At 48.6% G+C, this 24,882-nt stretch overlaps 1 protein-coding gene across 1 annotated transcript; it reads left to right on the forward strand.

Annotated features, from left to right (window-relative positions):
• The first annotated feature begins 9,491 nt into the window (after positions 1 to 9,491).
• On the forward strand, positions 9,492 to 22,521 carry LOC138580503 (phosphoenolpyruvate carboxykinase, cytosolic [GTP]-like). The gene is made up of 10 exons (XM_069651096.1): positions 9,492 to 9,598; positions 14,839 to 15,112; positions 15,528 to 15,709; positions 17,004 to 17,207; positions 17,315 to 17,502; positions 18,556 to 18,718; positions 18,836 to 19,060; positions 19,174 to 19,305; positions 21,024 to 21,119; positions 21,418 to 22,521. The coding sequence occupies exons 2-10, from the start codon at positions 14,889 to 14,891 to the stop codon at positions 21,870 to 21,872; spliced, it is 1,869 nt and encodes a 622-aa protein (XP_069507197.1). The 5' UTR covers positions 9,492 to 9,598; positions 14,839 to 14,888; the 3' UTR covers positions 21,873 to 22,521.
• The last annotated feature ends 2,361 nt before the right edge of the window (positions 22,522 to 24,882 follow it).

A 24,882-nucleotide genomic window follows, 5' to 3' on the forward strand; every position in this document is an offset into this window, starting at 1 on the left:
CTGCCCTGATAACCCAACTCTTGCTGGTGGAAAAAATTACTGAGGACAGCACTTGGAAGTCTACTGAAGGTCCCCTGATGACGCTATGGTGGATTAAGCTTTGGGACGTCCTGATAGCAGAGAAGGTTACTGCAGCCAAGGCGGGCACCCTTCACCGTTTTGCGAACATTTGGCCGCCACTCTTGGATCATGATCGGAACTACCCGGCTTTGACCTATAAGCCGCGCCTAATCATGAGAGCTCTGCACTCGGAAAGCGAACAATCGGTGCACAATCTGGCCCCCTCGGACTGAGAGTCAACCTGACCCATGGGGCCACCGCGGAAGGGATGGGGGATTTATTGCTTTCGTATGTCAAGGTTTGGTGTTGCATTTAATTGTTATGTGATCACCTGTGTGCTGTCCTATAAATACATTTTTTTTAAAACAGCTTTGTGGGTGGAGCAAAGAATGTCTTTTGGCCTGAGGTCAAGGATGCCACATCAAGGAATAATTGACAGGCACAACGGCAGCAAAGAGGACAAGTCGATAAGGCTGCCCAACTTCGAGGTGTATTATCTAGCGGGCCAGCTTCAGTATGTAGCTAGATGGTTATCTGATGACACTAACCCGGAGTTAAGGCTATTGAGGGCGGAATGTGCACCTTACTTCCTAAACGAGTGGATGTGGGTGACAGACCCCCCGAACGAAAATAGATCGGCATTGCTGGCCCTAGGCAGGAAGATCTGGCACAGAGCCTGCGCCGTAATGGGAAACCCGCAGCCGTGCTCCTCACATATCCCCGTAACACTAAGGGGCATAGACGAACAATTGAGGCGCACTATTGGGGAATACTGGGAACCAGTGGGTGTGAAAACAGTGGGAGATGTGTGGCGGGAAGGGGAAAAGATGGAGTTTGACACATTGATAGAGGACACAGGCTTACACAGCGGACAGTACATCACATATGCTAGGCTGATGAAGCTATTATTGAAGATGTGGTCAGAAACAGAACTGTCCCAACAGCCAGACGCAGCTATAGAAACTATCCAAGCGGTGTCAGAGGGAGGTCACGAAGTCTCCAGAATTTATGAGATACTGATGTCCAAGGTGGGTAAAGAGTTGGTCCAGGTCAGGCAGGGATGGAAAGAGGAGAGTGGGGAGACCATAGACGATAGACTGTGGGAAAAGATGCAAGGATATCATAAGAAAGTCTTGAGGAATGCTAGGTTGCAGCAGATTCAGTTGTACATTACCCACAGAGCATACATGAACTTGCAATTGGGAGCGGGGGGGTGTAGTTTTTATGCACCATGTTGAGGTGCAATGTTTTTTGTTTGTTGAAAACCAATAAAAAATGTAAAGAAGAAAAAGAGGACAAGTCATGTACGTAAAACATATTTCTTTTAGATTAATCAAAGAAGAAAACATCTGCAAGTGCCAAGAATTGGATAATCAAAGATGCAGAAAGCCTACGTGACGTAGATGTAAGGTAGGCATGGTATCAACAGTGAGACAGACACAAGTGACCACAGTTCAAGGGTGTTTATTGAACTTCAATTAGGTTTGAAAAACGCCTGTCTAGTCCTAAATCTAAAGATGGAAGCAAGCTACGACCATCAAATAATAATCATGCAGTGCTAGTGGTGTCTTGTCAAAATAAGAGGGCCTGTACTAAAACAAAACTAATGCCAACCCTTACCTCTAATTACAAATAGTGTGGGAAACAATGTTATGCAAAAGAAAAGTGTTCCAGAAATGATATGTCAGGATATTCAATCACCCTTATTTCTGATGTGGAACCACCACCCTCTGGGACTGGACACAAATAAGTTCCTGGCACCTGTCCATGAGTGAATAATGGTAACCATGTTCTTACTTCTTTTCGTCAACCAAAGGTATCTAGCATTACAACCCGTTAAAAGTAATCAAATCGATATCTGAGAGACAGTCAGAAAAGCCCCTCTACTGATGGAGGTTTCCTGCCCCACCACACACATCCGCCTGCCTTCCCCCTCAGTGCCGTAACAACTTCCTTCTTGCATTCTCCCCAACCTAATCCTCATTAGCCATTCATTGGCATTGAACCCTTGACCTACTGGCATACCCTGTATGCACCAAACTGTCTCCCACCCTCTCTGATCACCCACTTATCACCTTCTTCCGAGGCCTAGCTCTTGCTACTGGACTGTGTCCTCTTCTCTTTCCCCACAACACTACTTAATATAAACATCTCCTACTTGTTGCACTTCGACCCCAGTGCCGTCACCCCCTCCTGGGCTCAAGCTCACGTCCTGTACTAACCTGCATTTTACAGCATAAACATCCACAGTCCCATCTTTGGCCATCCTTCACATGCACCAACCTAGGTGTTCACTACCCTATTACCGCCTGCTAACTCCCAGCAGGTCCCAGCACGCAATGTTACAGGACCACGATGCGGAGTGGACACGAAAAAGTAAAAACGAGGCAATGCCACTTCCCACGTATTGTTTCAATTTTCCACTCTATCCCATGCAGAAGTAAACGCTGCCGGCGAGTCCGCTTGGAAGGCGACGTCTTCTAATGAATTCCTGAGGAATGCACGTGGTTTTACCCAGTTGCAAAACCGAGGCAGATTCCATAGGAATCCGTTCATTTTATGCCTGCGTGAAAGTGTCAAGGAGGTGTAAAAGGAAGTGTTCACATCAGACGCAGGGGGTGAGCATTGCAGTCATGTGATCTCTGCTCGATGCCCCTCCACTGCCTTGTGCCAGCTTTAATATGGGGCAGAGTGGGAAAAGCAAATATACATGCATTACACCGCGCATTTACATCTCAATTTCCGTCACTGCCACATTTAAAATGAGGCCCTTAGATTTTTAATAAAATACCAGAATCTCAGATTTCTTGCTCCTGCCCTCAACATTAATGAGGGTGTGTTCTGACTATTAACAGTATGCATAGGTTGCTGGCCACTTAAAACTGTGCAATGCCATTTGGGTCAAGGCCTTAACTTAACCCCTGATCCGCCATTCGCGACCTAACTTCAGCTATACCCATTAATAGGCAATACACTGAGCCTCATTAAGATAATAGTACGTTGCATGCAGGGGGCCGCCAACGCTTGCACTTTTGCACGTTGAATGCAGAGGGCCACCAACGTTTGCACTCACGTGCATGGGGGGTCGCCCTCCCTGCAATTTTAAACCTGGTCAAGGCAGAGTGGAAAATGAAAGAATAAAATCGAGGTGAACTCGCTTTTACTCTTTCCGTTTTCAACTCCATCTCATGATAAAGTAAATGGTGCCTGCAAATGCGCTTTACAGGTGGTGTTTACTAATAGATTCCTATGGAATCCACGTGGCCTTAACAGGTACAAACCCAAGGCTGATTCCCTAGGAATCCATATGTACATGTGAAAATCTCATGCAGGCGTGCAAAGAGGCCCAGCCATGAGATGGAGGAGGACTACACAGCGGAGAACCTATCTCCCCTCCATGCCCTTCCTCCATCTTGTCATTGCTCCAAAATGAGTTGTGCATTAAATGGACGCATAAAAGCATTATGCCTCGCTTTTATGCCTCCATTTACTCTGCCGCCTCATTTAAAATGAGGCTGAGTGGAAAAAACATTCACAAATACTTCAATAACTTCAGTCAGGGTAGTACAATACACATGCTTGAACGGAACATACTCATTTCGCTGACTGGCCGCCTTTCTGTTTTCTTTGCTCTTCTCCGCCGTCACACACTGTACTTTATCCAGTGCACGGGGAACGTGACCAAGGCAAGTAAACAGGCCTCGGTCGAGCCCCCGGCCTTTGCCTGTTGTTCTGCTCTTTTATGTGCACTGTGTTGGGGGTCTGTCCTTGGCCCCCCAGGCATGCCCGTGAGCCCCCAACCCAACAGAGCTCAGACTCACACGTCCGTTAGGTTCGGGCTCCCCAGTCGCTCTGCGGTTCCGGGAACGCCCCGTTTATTTAAGCCGCACGCGGCAACGTGCAACGTCACGCCGCCGCGTGCGCAGCCCTTACGGGGCAACGCCACACTCCTCCTTTTTCGGGAGGACACACAATTACTTTATTAGTTAAACACAACATATCACACAGCAAACAACTTGCCCATCCTGGACCCAGGCCTCTTTTAATGTCAGCCCCCTCACCCCGGACGACTCTCCAACTGTCCCAACACATACTCACTGAGGTAAGCGGGTTTCCCTCGCCCAGTCCTCTGGGGGTACCTCCCACTCACCTCCGGCACCGGCAGTCCTTCAACAGTAGCCTCCCGACGCGGAGAGACCGGGGCACCGAGAGGGGGGCCATCTTCTTCCGGGATCTCGGCGACACCAGGGTCCAGAGGGGGTTCAGTTCTCGAGTCCCCCAGCTTCTTGAAGAAGCTGACGTTGCGGGTGACAGCCGTCCGCCCATCGGAGGCCGTCACCATTGACCCCTTCACAGCGACCACATCCAGGGGCGCCGGTTCATAAGGCAGTGACAACTTCCCGTGAGGATGGCGGTTCCGGATGAGTACCTCATCCCCGGGTTCCAGCCGCTGGGGCCGCAGGCCCCGTCGCACGTTCTCTTGGCTGATCCTGGCCAGTCGGTCGGCCTCCACCTGCTGGTCGTTGATAACCCCAGGCTCTCTCTCCTGTACCTCCGGCAGTAGACCCCAGGGGCATCGCCGGAACAGCACTTCCGCCGGGGCGACACCAGTGGAGGCATGTGGGGTGGTGCGATACACTCGCAGGAATTGATACAAGGCCAGTTGGAGGGGCTGGCCTTGTCCTTGCGCAATCCGAAATGTCTTGTTTAGTGTTCGCATCAGCCTTTCTGCATCGCCGTTGGCCCTCGGCCACAGCGGGGATATCTTTCGATGTTGAACTCCACAGCTGGCCAGGAACTCTGAGAAGCGTTCACTTTGAAATGGCGACCCATTGTCCGAGCACAGCGTCAGGGGAAACCCATGGGTTGCAAAGATCTTTTCCACGCCGACCACCACATGCTCGAATGCCACCGATTCCACGAACTCCACCTCGGGGTACCGGGAGTACTCATCGACTATGGCCAGAAAATGGGTGCCCACGGACGTGGACCCAAAGTCGGCATGTACGACCTCCCAGGGCCTGGTCCCCCGAGGCATTGCTTCGATAGCCGGTTCCCTCTGCACCGGGGAGGCTGCCTGGCACCATACACAGGCCGCCACAAAGTCATCGACCCTTTTCTCTAGCTCCGGGAACCAGACCTTCATCCGCAGCCTCGCCTTCGTCTTGGCAGCACCCTGATGTCCGTGATGGGCCAAAACGATCACCTCGCCCACTTTGGAGTGGGGGACCACTATGCGATCCCCCCGGAGCAGGAGCCCCGACTCAGAGAAGGACAGCTCATCTTTCACCTTCCATAGCTGTTCAAGGGCGGTCTTCGCCTCATGGGTCCGCCCTGCGAGAGCTTCCAAAACGAGCTTCCAGGACCCGCTCTGCATCGACTGCTTCAGTATCTGGAAGCACCCATCCTCGGCCGCCGCGGCCTCCAGCTCCGACAGGGGGAGTGCATTTGGTGTTGCTCCCTCCACCACCATCCGGACATGGTCATCCGCTTCTTCTGCACAGGTGTCTCCTGCCACTCCCCCACGCACTCCGGGATGCCGGGAAAGGAAGTCCGCTGCATTGTTGGCCCCTGGCCGGTATACCAGCGTGACCCCGTATTCAAGCAATGCGAGCATCCATCTTTCAATTCTGGCCGGGGGCTTAGATGACGAGCCCGCCAGAATCGGGAGCAGGGGTTTACGATCAGTCACCACAGTCACCGGACGTCCCAGCACATATAGGCGAAAATGTCGGCATCCCCACAAGACAGCCAGGGCCTCCCTCTCGATCTGGGAGTACCGCTGCTCCGTCTCCGAGAGCGCCTTGCTGGCGTATGCAACGGGCCTGAGGTTTCCTTCACGGTCCACCTGGGTCAGGACCGCCCCCAGGCCAAACGGGCTGGCGTCGACCACGATCTCCGAGGGTAGCGCCGGGTCGAAGAACGCCATGGTGTCCTCCGTTGTTAGGGCGCCTTTGATGTCCTCGAACGCCGACTGTTCCAGCGGACCCCAGTGCCAGGCAGTATCTTTCTTGGTAAGAGCTCTGAGCGGCTCAGACCTCAAGGCCAGGTTTTGGATAAACCGACCACAGTAGGTCACCATGCCCAGAAAACTTCTCACTTCCGACACGGATTCCGGGGGCTGTGCATTCTTAATGTCCTGAACCTTCCGTGGGTCGGGTGACACCCCACCCTCCTTGAACACGAACCCAAAGAATTCTATTGATGGGCGCAGGAATTCGCATTTGTCCCTATGGAGGGTGAGGCCCAATGACTGCAGTCTCTCGAAGGTCTTGGCCAGGCGCTTCAGGTGGATCACCTCCGTGTTGGCAAACACCAAAATGTCATCACTGATGTTGAGCACCCCTTCAAGATCAGCAAGTGCACCCCGGATAATGTTCTGAAACACTTCGGCAGCCGACGAAACCCCAAAACTCAACCTCTTGTACCTGTAGAGTCCCCGGTGGGTGGTGAATGTCGTTATGTACCGGGACTCAGGATGGAGGACAACTTGATGGTACCCTGCTCTGAGGTCGAGTTTGGAGAAGAATCTGGCCCCCTGTACCTCAGCAATTATGTCATCGATGGTCGGGGTCAGGTGTCGCTCCCTTTTTATGGCCTTGTTGGGCAGCCGCATGTCGACGCAGATGCGGACGGAGTCCGGCTGTTTTGGTTTCCTGGCCACGACAATGGGGGACACCCATGGTGTTGGGCCTTCCACCTTCTCGATGATGTCCAAGGCCACCAGGTTGTCCAGTTCCTTATCGACTTGCTCTCTCAGATGAAAAGGAACTCTCCGGTGTTTCAGGGCAATAGGTTGTACTGAGTCGTCAATGTGTAGCCGGACTGGATCACCTGTCATTCTCCCAATGCCATTGAACAGGGTTGCGTACTTGTCCAGTAGATCGTTGATGTCTTCCAGGTATACTGAGTACGCAAAACTCACTATCCCGAGTGCCTCCGCAGCCGCCCAGCTTAGCAGGGTGTTGTTGCTTATGGGGGTGACGTAGAATCGGGCTCTGATCTTCGATCCTTCATGCTCCACCTTCGCCACGAACGCTCCATCCAGCGGTATGGGCTCGAGTCCACCGAAGGCGAAGATGCAAGCTCTTGGCGCAGCCAGGTTCGGCAATGGGTCAAGAGCGTCATAATGTCCCCTAGCCATGACATTGACCGATGCCCCGGTGTCCACCAGCATGGGGACAGGCGAGCGGTTCACCTCCACTACGCATCTTGGCTGCCTCCTGCTTTTGCCTTTCAGGACCCCCATGCTTGAGACGAAGAAGATGTTTTCTTCCTCCTCTGCTTCAGCCTCCTCTGCCTGAGCCTCCCCTTCCGCTTGATCCACCTGGGCCACATTGGATGGCCGTGTTTGACGCGGAGTCCAGACTCGGGCAGGACCTCTGGGTACCATGACAGGTAGCGCCGACTTGCACACTCTCGCGAAGTGATCCGGCAGGCCACATCGGCCACATGTTCTTCCTGCGGCTGGGCACTCTGTGGAGTGGGGGAGGTCATAGCCACATTTCTGGCATGACTCCCCCGACCTTCCTGCCCTGTCTCGGGGGCACCGCCAGGCCTTCTCGTTCCTCTGCCGCCCCGCCACACAGCGCACACCTCTTCGGCTTTGATCGAGCGTGAGCCTGCTTCCATCTTGCTCGCCCGTGCCTCAGCCACTTCGTGACATCGACCCAGTTCTAGTATATGGTGCAGAGTGATTCCCGGCTCCCTGAGGACCTGTCTCCTCAGTTTGCCGGAGGAGCATGCTTGGATCAGCATTGTCCGTATCATGTCCTCCGCGTCCCCCCACGCGCACCCTTGGGAGAGGCGGCGTAGGCGGCCGTAAAACGTGTCCAAAGTCTCATCATCCTTCTGCTTGGCCGACAGCATCACGAATCTCTCGAAGTCCACGTTGGCAAGTGGAAGGAAGTGCGCAAGGAGGGCCGCTTTCGCCGCACCATAGGACTGGTCCACCGGAGTCAGCGACTCGAAGATCTCCTGAACCGCGGCTCCCGCCGAATACAGCATGGTGGCTACCATGCTGTCATCATCATCCACTCGAGCAGCCCTGAAGTACATGTCCAGGCGGGCCACCCACCTCCTCCATCGGGGCCCCAAACTGGATGGAGGGCCCGTAGGATCGAATTCTGGTATCGGTTGCAGGGCCGCCTGGGCTCTAGCTTGAGCCATGATGGGGCCGACAGGCTGTGCCCCTAGTGGTGCCTGTGGTGCAGGCCCCTGACCTTCGTCCTGAGATTCCTCCCCAGGATCCGCGGTGTCACCGTCCTGGTCACTGTCGGACATGGGACTGAGCGCACAGGCACCCCACTACCAGACCTGAGGCCGCAACTCAGATTCCCACCACCACCATGCGGGAGGATGTAGATGCTGAAAGATGCAGAAGACCTCTGAAAACAGCCACCACCTTGTGATGATGAAGAGGATCAAAAGAGTGTCCGGATGATGAAGGGGGCGAGGAAGTGCCTTGTTGCCACCTTGCAGCAAAGCACTGCTGTGTAGAGGTCCCAAAAATTAAGCCACGTGGATGGACTAGGCTAAACAGGCCCTGCCATCTTAGCCCTTGTCCTGGCTAACACTCGACGTAACAATCCCAAAATTAAATGAAAATTCACAAAATGGGCATGGGCGCGTGGATCATGTCCTCAGCACCCACAAGATCCAAAAATTAGACCCGGATCACCTTCTCGGTCCGAACCGGAGCTCCGAGAAGTTCCGCGGCCTCGTCTGCAAAATGGCCGCCAGCCGCGTGTGCGGTCCGCAGCCACGGCATGAAACGAAACGTCCGTGAACGTTCCGATCGTTTCAGAAAAATTCCGGATGCCTTTCACCGCCGGGCCCGGGCATCCGACATCACTCGTCGCCACTGTTGGGGGTCTGTCCTTGGCCCCCCAGGCATGCCCGTGATCCCCCAACCCAACAGAGCTCAGACTCACACGTCCGTTAGGTTTGGGCTCCCCGGTCACTCTGCGGTTCCGGGAACGCCCCGTTTATTTAAGCCGCACGCGGCGACGTGCAACGCCACACACTGTAACATGCTGCTAGTGCCCTAGAGACAGTGACGTCCTACCGCACAGTTTCATCCTCTCACGGCCTCCGTAGACAGTCGGGCCTACTTTCATCAGAAGGCAAGTAGGTCAAAAGTCAACTAGGCAGCGGATTGCACAAATGTTCCACATTGTACACATCCTCCACCTGGGCTTCTGTAAATCAATTATCTGATCAAACCTTGCCCTCTGAGGCTTTATTTTTTGACAAATCGTTTCTGGCTCCAGTTGTTTGTGGGCCAAGTTCCAAGGGGGCGAGTCCACGCCTGATGTCGTCAGGGACGAGCCCCCACCACTTACCTGTGGGGGCGGGGCAGGGGTTCCAACCCTCCAGGACTATTTAAGAGCATCGCAGCACCTGCAGATAACCAAGACTTCAAGAGCCAAGGAAGACTCTCGGAATCCAGGAAGACTTCAGATAGAGACCTTGAAGAATTCGAGACACGAAAAATACTGAAAAGCAGATTTATTCTCTGCACCTCAAGAGAAGCAAAGTAAGTACAATTCTGCTATTTAGAACGTTTTGTTATTTTAGAATAAACTTTAATATTTGACTTCTGCGGTTTATTGTTTAGCTTGTTCATTGTTCAAGGAATTAAAGGATAAGCCCAGAAAATGCAGTGTATGTTGAAATAATCTATTATCAGTACCTAATATGTTTTAGACCGGTCATGTGGTAGATACGTGTGTGTTTCTGGGCCCCCATATTCGCCTTGGAGATCCAATCAGATTAACAAAGCTTGCAGGCAGAAACACAATCTAGTTTATTGGAAGTCCGGGTAGGAGGTCCTCACACCACAAGGTTTAAATAAGCAAAATATTATTTCACCATTTATATAGTGCACACTACAAATGTTCCAGTCTCTGGGCGCTAAGTGATAAATACCATTAGCCAATTAACTTAGGCTCACTTTGTCAAATCCTAAAGGTTGATAGGAGGAGCCAACTTTGCCAGGACTGGTACAAGACTTCCAATATATACATAATTCCGTTCAGCAGGTTTTCAGTCCAATGAGAAGTCTTATTTGTGGCACTAAGGCACCCCAAGGTGAATGTGTGCTCCCTCATTGGTAACCCATAGGCGTGCATGTGTCTATATGAGGGAGAGCTAATGAGGACCACTTCTATTTGTCTGAGGAAACATTAGCACTCACGCTATCCCTATTAGGCTTTTTGCACCTCATTTTCAAGTCCACTTGTTCAACTTGTCGGATTCACCAAAAGTAAGGAGATGTTTTGTTATGTTATGTTATGTTGCTTGGCATTTATATAGAGCCTTATATATCATTGGTATGACCTCAAAGCGCTGGTAGGTTGAATGCTCGGGAACCGTAGTTCAGGTCAGTAGAGAGAGATAGTGTTTTATGGTGCGTGGGTGCACCGGATATGTGTGCAGCTGGTGTAGTTGTCGGATGATAGCTGCTTCCTAGCGATAGGTTTGGTGCTGAAGAAATCAGTTGGATGTGTGCAGTCTGGTGGGTGGACACTCAGACTGGGTTCTGGCTGTGTTAGGCCTGAGCAACGTCTAAGTGAGCAGCTGGCTGGAATGTGCTCAGCTAGCTGCGTTTTATTAGGGGGATGAGGTATTCATGGGGTCATATTCGTATGTGAACAGCTAGGCATAATTAATCAGGGGTATAGCTGTGTCCTGGTTGAATGATGGTGTACAGTAGAGAGTAGGTGTAGTGACATGCTATAATGGTTATCTTTAGAGAGCCTGAGACCAGGCACGTGAAAAGGGTTGCAGGGAACACAGCGACACACGTACATATACAGAGAGGGCTGGGATTACAGTGACAGGGACTGGGGGGGATACGGATATATAGCATTAACAGGGGGAACAGGAGAGCAGGGTACACAGTGATACACAAATGGGGCATGTTGACATTTACATTCGTAGTTCCATCCGTTTCATCCGTTCAATCAGTTCCATCCAGTCTATCCGTTCCATCCGACCACTCTATCCGTTCCATCCCTTCACTCTATCCGTTCCTCCCATCCACCCCATCTTCCCCATCCACCCCATCCACTCCACCAACTCCATCCACTCCATCCAATCCATTTCCCATCTAGTTTCAAAACCCTCGCCTTTTAAGCAGGTTTCTCCCATTCATACACATCCTAGGCTGTCAATCACACAGCATGGTGGCTGACCTGAATGGACGGACAGCCAGCCAATCAGGACTGGTCGCATTTAGGCATTCCTAGAGTCAAAGGACAGGGGAGTTTCGGGAACCTACCTCACATCCTGTCCTTCCAGACACACTGAAGCCCGCCAATGGCAAAACAAACAAAGGGCTCAAACCTGGCTTGGCACGCAGAGTAAAACCCAAGAAAGACCTCACAAACCGAAAATGGTGAAAAAAGAAGACTGGGGACATTTGGACGAAACATGTGCAGACTTGAACGCCCGACGGTGCAGAAAGGAAGACACCAGAAGACAGGCCTTATCTGTACATGCCCCAAGACTCTGGAACCTCCTCCCGATCCCCATCCGACCCATCCCCTCGCTTCTACAGCTCAAAAAGGAGCTCAAGACCCTCCTCTTCAAGCAATGGCTCCTCCCTATTGTCCACTCCCCACCATACCTGAGACGGGGTGATCTGACCCCACTGATTCCTCCCCTTGTTACTTGTCGACCCATTGCTGACTGTTGCCCTCTCTCTGCAGTTATTAGATCCCCACTCCCATGTTTCTCTGCTCCCTAAACTTGTTCTCCCCCTATGATTGTAAAGTGTTGCATTGCTTCCCGCAGTGAGGTCCACGCCCACTCAATACCCAAATAATAATAATAATAACAATAATAATAACAACTTTAAATCCCTAAATTCAACACTTTTCTACATCCATACACAGAACTCAAGAGTAATCACTGTGGATTTGTGTTTTGGGTGAATGCTCAGAGTGTGATTGAAGAACAAGGCTCAGGGTTTGCAAACAGGGCATTAGGTTTGCTTAGAAACATCACTCTTGGTAATCTGGTGCAAGCCATTTTTTTTCCCAGTGTGTCAGATACTCAGCTGTGACTAAACAAAAGCTGCAGGTTATGGGCCATCCAAATGCTTAATCTTTTTAGGGGGACGGTAAGATGTCTTGAGCTGCAATGGAAGTGTCCCCTTTGCTCAACAATTCTTTTAAATGGATCATTTACAGAAAGGCCGATTTTTGATATAACCCTGACTAATGGCGTCTAACTGAAGGTGCTGCCAGCGCTGGCAGATAAGGGGAGTGGTGGCACGTAGATGGATGCCAATGCCCTGCATCCCACAATTAGACCAAGCTGTGAAAAGCAGGTTTGGAACTTGCATCTCATGGTTTCACAGACAACAGGTTTGCCTCTAAACCATACGGTGCCGCAGGGCGCGCCTGTGGCATTCCACTGGCAAGGGTGGGACAACATGGAGAGATAGAAAGGGCCGAAGGCGGAGGCAGGGAGGGGTGGCACTGCTGTCTAGCCTCTATCCTTGGAAATCGTGATTTCAGGTGGGAATGCTTCATAGAAGGTTCCGTCAAACTTGCTGAACTTCCATGTAGATCTTCCGGTATCACCTAGGAGCTCTGAGGTGCAGCGTGCAGCGTGCAGCACTTTCTGAACATCCACGAACATTAATGCACTATCCCTTCAGGGCAGGCAAAAGCATGCACCACCAGATGGGTGGCAAAGAAGACCTTAAAGTGCCCCCGAGACGCATGGGTACCTACGGGCAGTGTGGCACAGAAGGGGGCTGAATACCCCATTCTTTGATGTGTGGTAGCCAATCCGGCAGTGCCGCTGTGGATGGTGTAGGTCCTCTCCCTGCCAGAAGAGGGAGTCACACCAAGCAGATTGTGTAGTATTGATCCCTTGAATTCTTTATGTCAAAGAACAATGTTGCACGTATAACACATACCATATCTGGCAACGCTAAATCTGAAGCACCCACATGACTCTTATAATGTTCCATCACAGTACACAGCTTTTGAATAGGGCACGAGCGTTTCTATCTATTTTACTCCTGTGGGGGTGTTTCACAATACACTTATTATATAGTGTCTCCTATTGTGTTGATATCTTTGGTGTTAAAAGGGACCCAACAATCAGAGATGTCTCCTCTGGTCTCTTTCCTTCAAATTCTACGTGAATTGACCCATAGGCCGATAAGGCAACTATTGCAGCCAATCACAATGAAGCCAGATTTAACCATGATTTCATTCAAAAGGCAGCCAAGCTCTTTGAAGTGGCCACATTGTGACAGGTGGTGATATGCAAACATTTAAATACATTTATGTTATGGTATAATGCTTTGCTACTGCACCAATCACCACCTAAGTGATCTTACTGTGCCAGCACCTTGCCCGCGAAAATGGCATGTTGTGCCCCTGCATTGGGTAACTATCTACCCAATGCGACAGGGACCACGCTATCTACAACTCTCTCTTACTAAATACTCTCCCACTAGACCTCTGCAGTTCTCCAGCACCAAATGTCTGTGTGTAAAGCGTTTCGCTAAACAGAAGGCAGGAGGCCGATCACTTTTTTTCCTGTTGCCTCCCTCTTAGGGAAAAACCTCCCCCTTCCTCTCTGCCTTGAGCAGGTCTTCCTCAAATTCTGGAGGGTCCTCAAGACTTTCCTCTTTAGCTCCTGCTTCCCTTCTTCCCTCCTCTGCTAATCTCTCAGTCGCTGTGATTGGTGACCAGGGCCCTTATGCATCCTCGGGGTCCTGTCCTCCCATACCCAATCGCTTCAGCCTCTGTCTACCTCGCAGCACTTGCCTCAGCACCCACCGGCTTTCGTCCTGTAGGCTTGCACTATCTACCCAATAACTAGGCTGCATAGCACTTTATATTAGGCACTTCATCTGCTGTTCACACATGAGCGTGGACATTCCAGCACCTACCACCCCCACTTCCACTGCCTCTCTTCTCGCTGCACTTGCACGTTCTGAATACTCACAAGGCAGAGTAGGTTCGTCTTTATCCTCCACTGTATTATTCTTTTAAAGCCCACGTTCCCTCCCTGTTGCCCTGTGGTCACTTTGAAAAAGAAGTGACTAACTGTATAAGCGCCTAACAAATGCACAATAAATAAATAAATAACACCATCCCATTGCCTGTTGAGGAAAAAAGAAAAGAAACACGGTCACAAGTGTGGCTGGGGCTGAGAGAAGCAGCAATACGATGGGACACACAGAACTATCACTTTAAGAACGTGTGATAGGATTGACATAAAGGGAATAAGGTGGTATAAGTAGCGGTGCTTGTTGGGAGTGGATCAGACACAAACCTGATATAGAAAGGGGACAATAAGAATACTCCTGGTATAAGCATTTTACAGCGATGGAGGTTTCTAGCACCTTGGAAAAAGTAGTGAATTAGTGGAAGCAAAATTGTGTGGAAATGGTGATGAGCCTGGAAATGCTCTTAAGGTGCAGCACTCCACCTGTAGGACCCAATGGGATCCTGAGTCATGCAGAATTCAGGATCAGTGAGTACTCCAGGCTTTAACACTGAGGGTGAGTTTGATGACATTTGTCCTGTGTGCTTTATGAAGGCCAGCCCTACGGGTACCAGTAGCCCAATTACTGGGACACATGCTTTCACAAGTATCACATATTTTCTAACTTTAATAAAAGATGTGCCTTTAATGATTGTCTCATCGTCATTCAATGAGAGGTTATACAGTGCATTATCATAACAGAAACCGAAATGTGGCGCATTGTTACATTTTCTGAGTGTCTGAACTCTTGAATTCCAGGTTGCTTTGCGCCTGTCCAATCACTGAGAGCATCTTCCACCCCTGCTAAGATGCCCCCCCTGCAGCAGACCGAGATGAAGATCACAAGCAAGATGGTCCAGGGAGACCTGAACAGCTTGAGCCCGGAAGTGAGGGCCTTTGTTGTGGGCAACGCCAAGGTGTGCCAGCCCGAGAACATCCACATCTGTGACGGGTCTGAAGAGGAGAACGACAGGATCCTAGAACTTATGGAGGAGCAGGGCATGGTCAAGAGGCTGAGCAAGTATGAGAACTGGTAAGTGATGGACATGCTCTCTTTGCACATTTGCACTCTTTGGAAATGTGCCTGTTTACTTGAGTATGTTATTCAGTGTTGAGGTGGCTCTGAGACCTTGGGGAAGTGTCCATTCAAGGCAATAGAAGTTATAATGATACCGTCAGAAACCGTGAGAGGATAAAAAAGGGGAAGCGATAAAGCTTCCTTAAAGACATTGCAGCACTGAACTGTATGGACAGGGCTTCCAATTGCATGAACTTTCAATTCTTCTGTAATACAAACACATTTCACAGAACACCCTGGCACGCTCTGTGGTACACTTGTGTCTGATAGCCCTGTCTGATAGCAATTCTGGCTTGAATTCTGGCTTGGCAATCGCACAGTATTTGTTCTAGTGTGCTGACACAATCTCCTCCATTTCACCTCTCGATAGCTGGTTGGCTCTGACTGACCCCCGGGATGTGGCACGGATAGAAAGCAGGACCGTGATCATTACTCAAGAGCAAAGGGACACCGTCCCGAGATGCAAAACTGGAACCAGTCAGCTCGGTCGCTGGATGTCGGAGGGGGACTTCAATAAGGCATTTAAAGCCAGGTTTCCTGGATGCATGAAAGGTAAGGGCTAAGAAAAGGTTTGGGAAAGGCATGTTCCCAGCGACTGCCACCAAAGTCAACTGTTGTGTTCTTAGTTGGTCTATCAGCTCAGTCCCATTTTCCGCTGGTGAAGATCTTTGACTTCCTGGGACATGTTTGTTTTAATCACCTGATCCCATGATATCAATGGGCCGGTGCTCGTGTATCGCTGTTTTCATTGTGGCCGACAGTCACACAGACCCCAAGAGTGAAGCTCAAAAGGGGAGTTTAAAGGATTTCAACATGCCCTTAAATGCTCCCCAGTTGCCTGCGTTTCAAACCTACACATGATGATCAAGACACCACGCATTATCATGTACTGTATATCTCTACACCTTGCAAAACAAATGAGATTTTAAGTCTAAGCCAGGTCAGCATCCCAACATCTCATCAAAAATAAGAGAAAGACGAACTGCTTTTAGCACAACCAAGGGCTAGGACATTTAGATTAGATGAAAAATAATATTGGGAATGTAAGATGTAACTATGGGGGTCAGATATGGATTGTGAGCAAGACTACATGTGTACTTAAGTGTGCCTCTCTCAATGGACATTCATAAGTGATATATCTGCCAAAAGAACTAATGATAAGTGGGGTAAATTAATCATGATGTTGTGTGATTGATAGGTTGGTGGCGGATATTTTGCATGGTTATGGATAGGCAATAGGCCTCATTGCGAGGACGGCAGTAACCTGCCGGTACTACTGGCGGGTTGCCGCCATCCTGGTAACACCGAAGCTGCCGCCTGACCTCCCGATGCCACTGGGACATTACAAGCCCCGGCGGAGCGGGAAGTCAGGTGACGAATTTGGTAAGTCCCCGATCCCTTGGAGTCCCGGGAAAGGGGACTCTGAAGCACTGGCACCATTGCTAACGGTGCTGGTGCTTCCATGACAACTGGCGCAGTGGCCCTGGAAAGCAGAGTTGTAATCTGCTGGTCTGGAAAGGGTGCCAGTACGTTGCTACCGGCACCCTTATTTGTGGACCAGCAGACTTGTAATGATGCCCAATGTGTAGATGCCGGTCATCTTCTACGTAATGTCTTAAATGGACTAGAGAGGTTGATGAATCTACAGGGCTATATATACACACTTAGAGAAAGTCGGGTTTTTCCTGGTGACAAGCTGCTCCTCTCTTCGAGCCATGGATGTTCAGGATGAATGGACCCTCACAATGAGACTTGAAAGTATTAGGTCCTGTTAAAGATAAATTCATGTTTTCATTGAATTTTCTCGATGCCAAATTTCCTTCATTTGAAATCGTTTGTTTTGTAGGTCGCACCATGTACGTCATCCCCTTCAGCATGGGACCCATTGGATCCCCGCTCTCCAAGATCGGGATTGAGCTCACAGATTCTCCCTATGTCGTGGCCAGCATGAGGATCATGACGCGCATGGGCACGGAGGTCTTGCGATCCCGCGGGAGCGGCGAGTTTGTGAAATGTCTCCATTCAGTCGGCTGCCCCTTACCGCTGGAAAGTATGTTAACGGCGGAGCTGGGTAGCTCTTCCTCTCCTCTTGTAGCCACGCTTGCCCATGTCAATGAGTGCAGTCTCAGCAGTAATGCATTTAGTTTGTGTTCACAGAACCCTTGGTGAACAGCTGGCCGTGCAACCCTGACCTGACGCTCATCGCCCACATTCCTGACCGCAAAGAGATTGTGTCCTTTGGCAGCGGCTATGGCGGAAACTCCTTGCTGGGGAAAAAGTGCTTTGCTCTGAGGATTGCCAGCAGAATTGCCAAGGAAGAGGGATGGCTGGCCGAACACATGCTGGTAAAACATTACTTTAGCAATACAAAACGAATAGTGAGCCATGCAGATTGGAAACACCAATAAATTTTAAAGCATATCATCATAATTGTTCTTTTATAACGCGCTTAATACCAGAGATTGGGTTCTAAGCACGGGGCCAGGACTCAAACCTGTGTTGCACTGCGTTGTTTTGCCCCTGAGCTATCCCCCCTTACCAAATGTCAATGTTTTCTTTTCCATCATTTGAGATGTGTAGGGGATATTTAGATATCTAGGAAAGTAGAAGAGGTTAACACGGCCTAACAATAAAGTACTATTAGAGCTTGATATGCAGTCGCTTGGTGGGGCCAGAAAATCAGTAGAAGGGGAAACAGAGGGGCACACAACAGAAAATGGGGACCCTGGCAATAGAGAGTACAGGAAATAGAACGCATGGCAGGGGAGCAGAACAGGAAATCGGCATTCAGAATGTGGGGGGCACAGGAAATAGAATGTGTGGGAGTGGAGCTGATCAGGAAATGAGCATGCATGGAATTGAACGCACAGGATGTAGAACTTTGGGAGGGAAGGGTAACAGAAAATGCATATGCAAGGAGTAGGGAGGGCATGAAAAAGGACAGGAAATAAGATATGTTTGGAGGGTGATATACAGGAAAAGGTAAATGCGGTGGTACCAGGCATGTAGAGGGCACTTGGCCGTGCCCTGTGAAGCACCACTTGAAATGTACACACATTTAAGACTGTGCCCACCTAGACTTACTGACGAACACCATGTGTTTCAGGAAATAAGTGGGGAGTACTAGGGAGATCCACATATATGTGTTGAATGTGGCTGTAACTTTTTTAAGGATCATTTCTAAAATCAAACATCATTTCCCCATAATAATTCCAATGTTGGATATGGAGAATATAGAAATATATTATTTAACAGTTCTTTGTCAATTGGCTGGAAAGTTTGACACAGATGCTCTGCTCCTTTCTTGAAAAGAGGCTACTACAGAAATAACTTTTCTGTTGCTGTAATAAAACACTGGCCACTTCACAGCAAACAAACATATCTTTTTGTTATGACAGATATTGGGCATCACAAATCCTCAGGGCGAGAAGAAGTATTTTGCAGCCGCCTTCCCCAGTGCCTGCGGGAAAACCAACCTGGCCATGATGAACCCATCTTTGCCAGGGTGGAAAATCGAGTGCGTGGGAGACGACATTGCCTGGATGAAGTTTGATGATAAAGGTAACTGGTCTATATTGAAGGCTGTAGCTTATGTAAGTGGAATGGTCTTAGGATGAATCACCACACCCAGTGCAAGTCTTTATTTCTTTTCTGGTCCCTCATGGTATTGTGTTGCAGGAAACCTTAGGGCGATTAATCCAGAGAATGGATTTTTTGGGGTTGCTCCTGGCACGTCAATCAAGACAAACCCCAACGCCATGAAGACGATCGAGAGGAACACAATCTTCACCAATGTTGGGGAGACTAGTGATGGTGGCATCTACTGGGAGGGTATCGGGGAGACCCTGGAACCTGGGGAGACCCTGACTTCATGGAAGAACAATGAATGGACCGAGGATAGTGGTAAGGTGGCGCGTGCTGCGATAGTAGATCATTCTTGCCATGGTCTGCTCACTCTTTTCAGTCTACTGTTTATTATCAGCCGTTCTTACACCTTCCCTTATCCTCCCTCTCAGATGAGCCTTGTGCCCACCCCAATTCCAGGTTTTGCACTCCTGCCAGCCAGTGCCCCATCATTGACCCAGCATGGGAATCTCCAGAAGGCGTACCCATAGAGGGCATCATATTTGGAGGACGAAGACCCAAAGGTAACAGTAATGAAAAATATGAAGAGACCCAAACAATGCATGCTTTTTCTGCAATGAACATACACATAGTAATTATGTAATCATGCATTAAATGTGAATATTCCAAGAGAGCATGAACCATAAAATTAATGTGCCACAGATCTTGCCAACTCTTTAATATTCGAGAGCACTGATTTCCTGCCTACACATGTCAACGCGCACTCCGCAATGAGTAGCATTTGCAAGTAGAATGTGTTCATGAGTACTGCGGGCTCAGTAGGAGCATTGGGATAAAGGTAGTGCTTGATCTGTCTCCATCTCTTTCTTTGATCTTACACTATGATTCTGCATCCTGCATCACTTCCCACATCTTATCCCTCCGCAATGGTTAGAAAATACTATGCCTCATGTTGTGTCTCACACCTCTTGCGCCATTTGTTACCCGCAGCGACATGTGCAGTGCTCTGTTGCTTCCTAGCTAGGGTTGTGCTATATCAACACCCAAATACAAGTACAATGATCGCCCACTGACCTGCCTAGAGATGCAGGGGCTGATAAGGAAATCCAGAGACGGTGAAACAGCCCAACAGACAGCTCGGTCTGAGGCAGTCTCTCACAGGTCAGGCTGGTCCTTCAGAGGCACTGGCTGGAAGTGAAATCATGAAATGTCTCAGCAGGCCACTCTGCCAGGAGCACACGCTGTAAGGTGGCTTCCTGCATTCACAATGGTTATGTGAAGGTGAATGTCCACTGACCATCTTGGTCCTCCCTCAGTCTCCTGACAAGTCTTTTCTCCCTTTTCTAGAACCACACCTTCAGTGCAGTATGAAAGATTCCTGTACTGCAATATATAATCCAGGAAATGAAACACCTCTATCTCTCCCGACTTTCTTCCACTACTCAGAAGAACTAAGCCAACACAGCTCTCTCGGCTCCCTCTTAGTAGCTCTGCTAAGATAAGGCTCACAAGACGTCCCAGAAACACCAAGATCTGAGTTCTGTGCCAGTCGCAGGCTGTCTAGGCTTTCTGCTAACAAGCTACAGACCCCTTTGCTCCGACTGTATCTTTGATTGTGCTGCCCGCTGCATTCCCGATGAAGTTTTCAGAGGGAACCCCGTATCTCCTTAACACTGTCTACCTAATGGCACCCTTGCATCCCTGTAACCAGGACCCATTGATGTTGCTAGTTCATAAGCATGGACTTTTGCCACTCTATGTGAAGTGATTAAGGCGTGTAATGGGGCAACTTAGATGGCTGACTACTGTTTGTTTGCCCCACAACAACCCAATGTGTGTTCGGTTCCCTAGGGGGCAGGTCCGGTCAACATTTTTAGATATCAGACTTTTACCTACATAAAAAACGACTGGCCACTTCCAATCCAAAACAGAGGAGCTCCCTTTTAAATTTGCATTTTACCCCTTCCCCTGTGTCTGAAATAAGGGCCTTGCCTGTCACTCACATCCAGAGTTATGTCACATGACCAAATGTACCCGTTCACCAGGGGCAGTGCCCTTGGACTACCAGGGGAATTACCCTCAAGCTACCAGTGGCAGCGCCCAAAGCTACTTTGGAGACATGTTGACTTGGAATAAGGCTTCTCTGTGTAATATTTCAGTGCATGAAATAATAGACAGGGCATTGAAACGGCAGATCCAGTGTTTGTTGTACGGAAGGCAATATGATGGAGTAATTTCGTCACTTGGAACCTTTCTGAACGTACTCTCTTGTGATCTGCAGGTGTCCCTCTGGTGTATGAAGCTCTGAACTGGAAGCACGGGGTGTTTGTAGGGGCCGCCATGAGGTCTGAATCCACAGCAGCTGCAGAGCACAAAGGTAAGTCAGGATTCAAGTGCACGCTATGAAATATACCAGAGTAGCTCTCCGATGTGACAGCCGCATCATAGCATCAGAGAAAATGCCCTGATATGCAACTTACCTTTCCCCAGCCTTACCATTCTTTATACACCTCAGTGTCCTCATTAGGGTGTCCATCTTAGCCACACTGGTCTGCCTTGTGGTATCCTTATCTTTGGAGGAAAATGTTTACTAAAGAGGTTTGCAGACATCAGAGTAAACCTTTAAAACTTAAATAATAAAATTGACTTGTTATCCCATGTTTCTCTATTTGCAGGCAAAGTTATCATGCACGATCCTTTTGCCATGAGGCCTTTCTTCGGCTACAACTTTGGTCGCTACCTGGCCCATTGGCTGAGCATGGAGCACTTCCCCGCTGCCAAACTGCCCAAGATCTTCCACGTCAACTGGTTCCGCAAAGAAGCTGAAGGCAGCTTCCTCTGGCCCGGCTATGGAGAGAACTCCCGCGTGCTGGAGTGGATGTTCAGAAGGATCAACGGTGAAGAGTGTGCAAAGCACACTCCCATTGGCTATGTACCAACTGCAAGAGACCTCAACTTAAAGGGACTGGGGGACGTCAACATGGCAGAGCTGTTCCACCTGTCCAGAGAGTTCTGGGAGGATGAGGTGGAAGACATCAAGAAATACTTCGATGAACAAGTGAACTCTGACCTCCCGTATGAAATAGAGAGTGAACTTCTGGAACTGGAGAACAGAATCAAGCAGTTGTGACTTTTAGATCAAAGAGAGACTTATTAATCATTCTATGAAAAGAAGTTAATAGTAATTCAAACTTTTCCAGCCCCAGGAAGCAGATAAATGCCCAGGTTTACTTACTAGTGCGTTGCGGCTGATCTAGTCTGGGTACTTGAATTGCCTACTCAGGAGATGCACAGAGGCCCAGAAGAGTCAGAGTTGAGCGGATGCCATTAGCATGGCATCTCCACTACTTACGAGGATTGTTTAAGTGTGTCTACATCATAGGCTATATGGTGCTGTGTAACTGGGGCCAATGGCGTACTAGCCTTCCCTTGTGAAATCGCCTGCATTGATCAATTGCCAAACGCCTCTGCCTCGGTTCAGGGAGTTCCTATAAGGATATGTGTTAACGAAATGAAGGGAAACACAAGAACTGCACCCTTGCATCACCTCCCTTTGTGGAATTTAGTAAATGCATCCGGATCACTGAATCCTGAAACAATGTAAGAATGGATGGAATTCTGCAAGCTGAAGGAGATGATTGGCTTAAACTGTATTCTGTGTAGCCAATGAGCAATTGCAAGATGATAGAGGAAAGAATGTATGGCTGAAACGGATAGGTCTGTGTTCTCATTCATATTTAAAATGCGTAAGCGTGTGCGTATATGTATATTTAGATATATATTTGATTACTATTTCTCCAGAGAATGTTTTATTTTACGTAAAGGAAAAGTCAGTGTATTACATTTACGTTGACTTGTATTTATTTTCGCATATTTACCGACATTCAAAGATTTTTCTACCACTGTTCTATTATAATTATTAAATAATATGTTAAGAGTATTTTGAATGCGTCTCATCTCTGAAACTGTATTGCAACAGCCTTAAGGAGATACCGTTCTAGGAGTGGGGGTGGAGCCTGTAAATTCAACGTGGTTCCCTGTATAAGTCATCAAAGTTGCAATGCAACTATAAAGCACCACATTTTTTGACAATTGAAGATTGTGCTCGCTGTTTATATATATAGCAAATCTTTACCAGTTTGAACTATGACAAGTTATCAAATGACCCCATGCACACTTAGCAGACCATTGGCAGTTTCCATTATAGCCTGTTGCCAAATCATGGCCAGTTTCTTGTGTGCCACTTAGCGCATCATTGCATGTTCACATTATGCCCATGTGCCCACAATTTCTAGTTTCCATTAGGCCCCACGTCAAGAAGTTCAGATCCATTTTGGAAGTATTTCTATCGAAATCCAAGGGTGATCCTACCAAAAACGTTACTGTTGCGGCCACACTTTATTAATAATTGCTCTTTTAACAATTGTTCTTTATAATGTGCTTAATACCAGAGATAGGTTTCTTAGCGTGTGATCGGGATCCCGTGTTGCGCTGCGTTGTCTTGCTTCCAAGACAAATGCGTTGCCCCTGAACTATCAATGGTGTCATGGCACTGCTAATCCCCATTCTTCCAGTTCATTTGACTTCTTAGGGAATTTTTCCAATTTATGACATGCAGTAATTCTGCCCATGGTAAATCTTTCACTTTTCCATGTCAACATGGAGAATGTACCTCCCTCAGTACGCTGGAGGTAAATCCTCTAGTTCAAAGTCAAATGTACACATTTGCGTTGCAATAAAAATTGTGGGAATTCCGTTACGACCAATAAATAAAGAAACACATTACCCCCATTTGATGACCATGCCACCAAACTTGTAATCCGCCTCTATTACTTGTTTTCATACTGTTCACATAACCCATCACTGTTGGCCCTACCTGCCCTCACCAAGAAGGTTTCACTGTCTGTTGCAGCTGCACAAAGAGAGGGCAATGCTCCCTGTTGTGGGCTATGGGCTTGACTGGCAGTGGGATTGCAACCAGACTCCTATGTTATCCGCAATTGGCTTGTAGCTGGCAGGGGTGGGCCAAATGCCTTGCCCAGCCCACCTCAACCACCCTCCAAAAAGACAGGCCATTGTGGGACTTTCCCCAGTGTTTCCATGACGACAATTCCAGTATAAATCCAGTTTACACAATCTCAGTGTAATTCCATAGTAACAATCACAGGACACCTAGAGCGTGACATTTAAAGTTGTCACAATGCAGTGTATTCCAACTTTGAGAAACCACGTATACTCCCAGTGTTTCAACCCCAGTATAATCTAAGTTTTCTAACCCCAAAATAGGGCCAGTTTCCACAATTCAAATATTTTACAATACAGCTATAAACACAGTTTGAAAAATTCCAGTTTTGCAATCCCATTATTAGCACCATTTAGGAATCCCAGTGTACTCCCAGTTTAATCAACTCAGTATATTCCCAGTTTGACAAACCCAGTATATTTCCATGTTGTACAATCGTAGAATATGTGGTGTTACAGAATCTCAGAATACTCTCAGTGGGACATTCTCTGTATTTGAAATTGATGTATTTTACCAGTTTTATACATGAAGTTGTGCCAAATCAACTTTCGGGGCACCAGTGGTCCAGGGATCAATATCGGTTTCTAAACCATCAATCAGCCCCACACCTCTAGTACATCAGAAGGGATTTCAAGAAAATTGGGTTCCCTCTCGCTCCATCTATTAAGCCGACTTGCCAATACCATGCAATGAAGTCAAATGTACTCATGTACTTGCTTGTCAATGAGCAAGAGAGAGGTCTGCATTCTCAACCCCGAAAAGACATCAGTTCACTGTGATACCCTTAGATTGAAGATTGCCAAGCCACTTTACAGCAGATGGTTTACCAGGTTTTGTCTGGTCTGGAAAAACTCAGTGTCGCCTATTTAGACAACATTGCTATGTTCAACCACACCTGGGAGGATCACTTATCCCACCTGAAACAAGTGCTTTAAGCACTGCAGAATGCAGTTCTGACTATCAAGGACATTAAGTGCCAGATAGTGCTGGTTGTTCATCACGTGGTAAGGGACCATTATGATGTGCCTGAATGATGTAACTTCCAAGAAGATGCCAAAGAAGGTAACTTGGACCCCGCCTATCAACACTCCTTTCAGGATTTAAAGGATGGATTGTG

This window comes from Ambystoma mexicanum, chromosome 3p (genome assembly GCF_040938575.1).
Source record: "Ambystoma mexicanum isolate Mex_15411 chromosome 3p, UKY_AmexF1_1, whole genome shotgun sequence".
Taxonomy (NCBI): Eukaryota; Metazoa; Chordata; class Amphibia; order Caudata; family Ambystomatidae; genus Ambystoma; species Ambystoma mexicanum.